At 36.4% G+C, this 4,178-nt stretch overlaps 1 protein-coding gene across 1 annotated transcript; it reads right to left on the reverse strand.

Moving 5' to 3' along the window:
• Nucleotides 1–2,098: 2,098 nt before the first annotated feature.
• LOC124971619 (testis-expressed protein 13A-like) lies at nucleotides 2,099–3,199 on the reverse strand. Its single transcript, XM_047535297.1, has one exon. It carries the CDS (start codon nucleotides 3,197–3,199, stop codon nucleotides 2,099–2,101), a length of 1,101 nt encoding a protein of 366 aa, XP_047391253.1.
• Nucleotides 3,200–4,178: the final 979 nt, after the last annotated feature.

Genomic DNA, 4,178 nt, shown 5'->3' on the forward strand with positions numbered 1-4,178 from the left:
AAACATAACCAGAAAATTTAACAAAGGAATATCCCCTGGGCCAATTTTTGCCATTTTAATTAGGAATATCTGATTAGAATTCCAGAGAAAACACACACACACACACACACACACACACTTTTTGTTCTTGTGGGATAAAGACCAAGACAGACTTTTGTAGAAATTTCTCAGTATTAAACATTATATAAAAATAATGAAAATATGTGAACTGCACATAAAGTCAAGAATTTAGAATGTAAACAAAACTAACAACAAATCCTCAAAAAAGTAGATGGAAAAAAAGAGAAATGGATGAATCTGATAATACATAAATAAATGTAATGTTGATACTGCCGTTTACTGGTGATGAGTTCTACTTCCTCAGGTGTTGAAGTATAACATCACAGAAGCATGCCTAGAAAAGCATATTAAGCAGGTTTTATTTAAAGGTAATAATAAAGACTTCTCCCGGGATGGTTGATGTTCTAGAATCTCAAAAAGTGAGTGCACCCTACATCTTTTATAGGTTCAGGTCTCTTGTCCTCCAGTTCTTTCTCCCCCTTATCTCTCCTTCCTGCCTATATGACTAGGCCGGGTTTTGCAGGTGAGATGGGCAGGGGGAGGGTCAAAGTGATTCAGGCAGGTGAAGGCCCAGGGGGAATAAATAGCAGCTCCTTGCCTGTAGTCCCTGACAAGCAAGGGTAAATCTGGTAATCAATGGGCTCCAGAAATCCTTGACATTCCATTCTCCAACATCCAGAGGCAGATGGCTTTCATGGCCTCCATTTCCTGGATTTGATTGGATCCCCTATTTCTACACTAACTGCCTGTCCCCAATTCTGGCTTCAATGATACAATGAGCAGTAGATTCGTTCATATGGACCAGAAAACAGCAACAAAAATTAAACCAAAACAACAACAAAATCAACCTCTGGTAAACCCTTTTAAGAAATAAATAGCTGGGACTTGGGATGGAGCTCAGTAGTAGAGTGCTTGCCTAGCATGCACAAGGCCCTGGGTTCGATCTCCAGGACCACAAAAGAAAAATAAAAATAAATAAATAAGAAAGAAAGAAATAGCTGGTCAGGAGTTGTAGTTCAGTTGTAGAGCACATGATGAACATGGGCAAGGTCCTGAGTTTAATCCCTAGCACCAGGAAAAAATAAAAATAATAAATAAATAAAAAACCAAATCTAGTAAAAGTTTTCAAAAAATTGGGAAAAATATATAAAGCACACAAAAAAGTTTTATAAAAATAATATTTACATAGATAAAATAATGATGGTTTTCTGAATAATGAGATTATGCATGAAAATTATTTTCTTCTTTGTGCTTCTTCACTTTTTCTTCAGTTCTTCACTTGGAAATAAGAACAGTGTTAATATCAAAATAAATATACACTCACACATATAGCTGCAGGTAAAAGAAAAATTTATGCATCCAGATATTTGAAAGAGATTTTCTGTAGGTGGTTGGATAAGTATTTCACATGTATACATGTCTCTGTGAATTTTCCAAATGTAAATAATCATAATTTTTCAAATCAGATTCCAAAAATATATGTAGTTTGATTTCAATATAGAAATGAAAATAGCATGTTTCCACATGCATTTGCGTGTGAATTTATGCTTGTTATATCTGTGTGCTCTGCAAACACAGATGGGCAAAATAGAGCTCTAAGGATTGTTTCCCTGTGACAGCATTTTGTGTAATTTTTGTTCTATGTACCTTTTCTTTATTCTCCAAAATTTTTCAAATAAATGAAAGACCATTTTAAAGCAAGTTATAAACAATGTACAAACTTCTATTTTATAAGAAAATGATTTAATGTAAGTACTTACTATACTTCATAAATATAGAAATATATGTAAAGTACTACTATATTCATACATGTAGAAACAAATGTAGAAAACTGTTTAATATAACTGTGGAATACAGTTCATTTACATAGTTGTACTCAGAGATAGAAGCAAACCTAAAATGTTAACCATTTCTGAGTTTCAAGGCTAAAGATTTTTATATCTTATTCCTTTTTACTGACTGTTCTTATATACTATGTAGTCAAGAATGTATTCTCATTCTACTTATAATTAGAAAAGAACCTCAGGATATGAAATAGTTAAAATTCATTGAAATCCTTAACTGGGAGAAGAACCTGTATGCTTTCCTTTGTGTACGGGAACTTTCCACATTTAAAACACACATTTCGCCATGAGAAATTCATTGAATGACACTGATCACAGTCCCAATCCCCCTCTCTGCGCCTGATGCCACATCTTGCTGAGTGAGAGAAGTCAGGCTTTGGCTTAAACCTTTCTGGCAAGAACTTCCTGGTATGGAGTCGCTTACCCTTCCAGCTAGCCCTAGCATGACTCACAGGAGAAACTTCCACAGTTTCTGCTGCTATTTCTGCTGGAAGGAAGCTAGGTAGGAATGAGCAGGAGGATTCGGATACACTAAGGGGTAGCAGTGGACTGACCTGGGTCCAGTCCTCCACGATTTCAGAGCAAGAAAAACCAGTTACCTCCTGGTCATTCTCACTAACAGAAATCAAGTTCTCCTTTTCTTCTCCCACTACAGCAGAAGCAGCAATATTAGCAGCAGTGGCCACTGCAGGCTCTTGACATGATACCTCCACTGTTTCCTCCCTGGTCCAGTCAATTCCTGCGTCTTGAGTGAATGCAAAATTGTCTAATATCTGTGTCTCATTTTCACTCTCCTCTTCTTTCATTACTTCCTGCCTCTGAAATGGAGTGCTTAATACCTTAAGAAGCTCACTCCTGAATAAATTTCGTTCCCCTTCTATTCTATGAAGGATTATAAGACTTTGTTGAAGTTGGAACCGAGCCTTTTCCCTTTCCTTTTGTTGTGTATCCCTGAGTCTATTAACCATTCCTATTAACACATTAATGAACAGTTTTTGTTCATCTACCTGTTCCTGCAGCTTCATTACCTTTTCCGTGTATTCTTTCTTCTGCTTCCTGGCCAAGCGCACTGCCAGGGCCAGGGCACTCCAGGCACAAGACTTCTTGATGGTTCCTGGAATTGCTGAGTCAGTCAGGATGGCCTGCAACTTCTTCTCCACATCCCTCCAGGACTTGCATGTCTGCATTGTACAGAAGTCTGTACTACCTCCATTTCGAAGTATTTGCTCATTTATAAAATCTACAACCTCTCTTTGATAGAAGCCACTGGCTGGGTCATTAAAATTTATAGCCATTCTGAGTAAAAAACTCTCTGTCCTGTTTTGCCTCAGAGAACCACACAGCAACAGAGTGGAGCCTTTTAAACTCTGAACTTCTGACCTCTCAATTCACTAGCTCCTCATGGCAAGTCAAACGCCATCTAGTGGGGTGAGGGTTTAGCCCACAGTACATAATGTTAGCTACTTGAGAGCTGTATTAATTAGAATGAGGCTTGAGAGAGTCAGTGGATTTAACCATTAGGAGGTACATGCAAATATTAAAACCCAACACAAGATAAAAGAAAATGAAATATATATCTCAGCTCAATCTGGTAGTGAATATAGATACATACTTAATAAATATTTACTAAATTGAATTAGGAAATACTTATTTTAAAATATTATGCTAATTATATTACTTAGTAATATTAATTTAATACACAATAACTTTTTTGGTACTGGGGACTGAACAGAGGGTCACTTTACCACTGAACTAAACCCCAGCCCTTTTCATTTTTTATTTTGAGGCAGAGTCTGTTTAAGCTGCTCAGGCTGGCCTTGAATTTGCAATCCTCCTGCCTCAGCCTCTTGAGTCACTGGAATCACAGGTGTGCATCATTGTGCCCAGTCACAATAACTATTTTTGATGATGAATGTAGGTCATAATTTATGTGCTACAGATGATACAAACCCATATTTTACCAATTGAGTTTTAATTTGTGCAGAATAAAATTCGTATTTTATAATAGGTAACATTCCAATAAATACTTACATTTTAGAGTCAGGCATTTTGTTAGGTGGAAGGAGATATAAAGATCAATGAGGCCTATTTTCTACTACCAAATTGAATAGTATATTTCGGATAAGCCTGTTGCAAATAAAGTGCAAACCTCAGAGAAGAACTCCTCAGCATTATTATTAAGAATAACATAATCAATAATATTTAGTTCTGGACATTTCTGCTTCATATATGAGATACACAAATTAATTATCCTGGAGCAACATAAATACAATG

This window comes from Sciurus carolinensis, chromosome X, assembly GCF_902686445.1.
Source record: "Sciurus carolinensis chromosome X, mSciCar1.2, whole genome shotgun sequence".
NCBI lineage: Eukaryota > Metazoa > Chordata > Mammalia > Rodentia > Sciuridae > Sciurus > Sciurus carolinensis.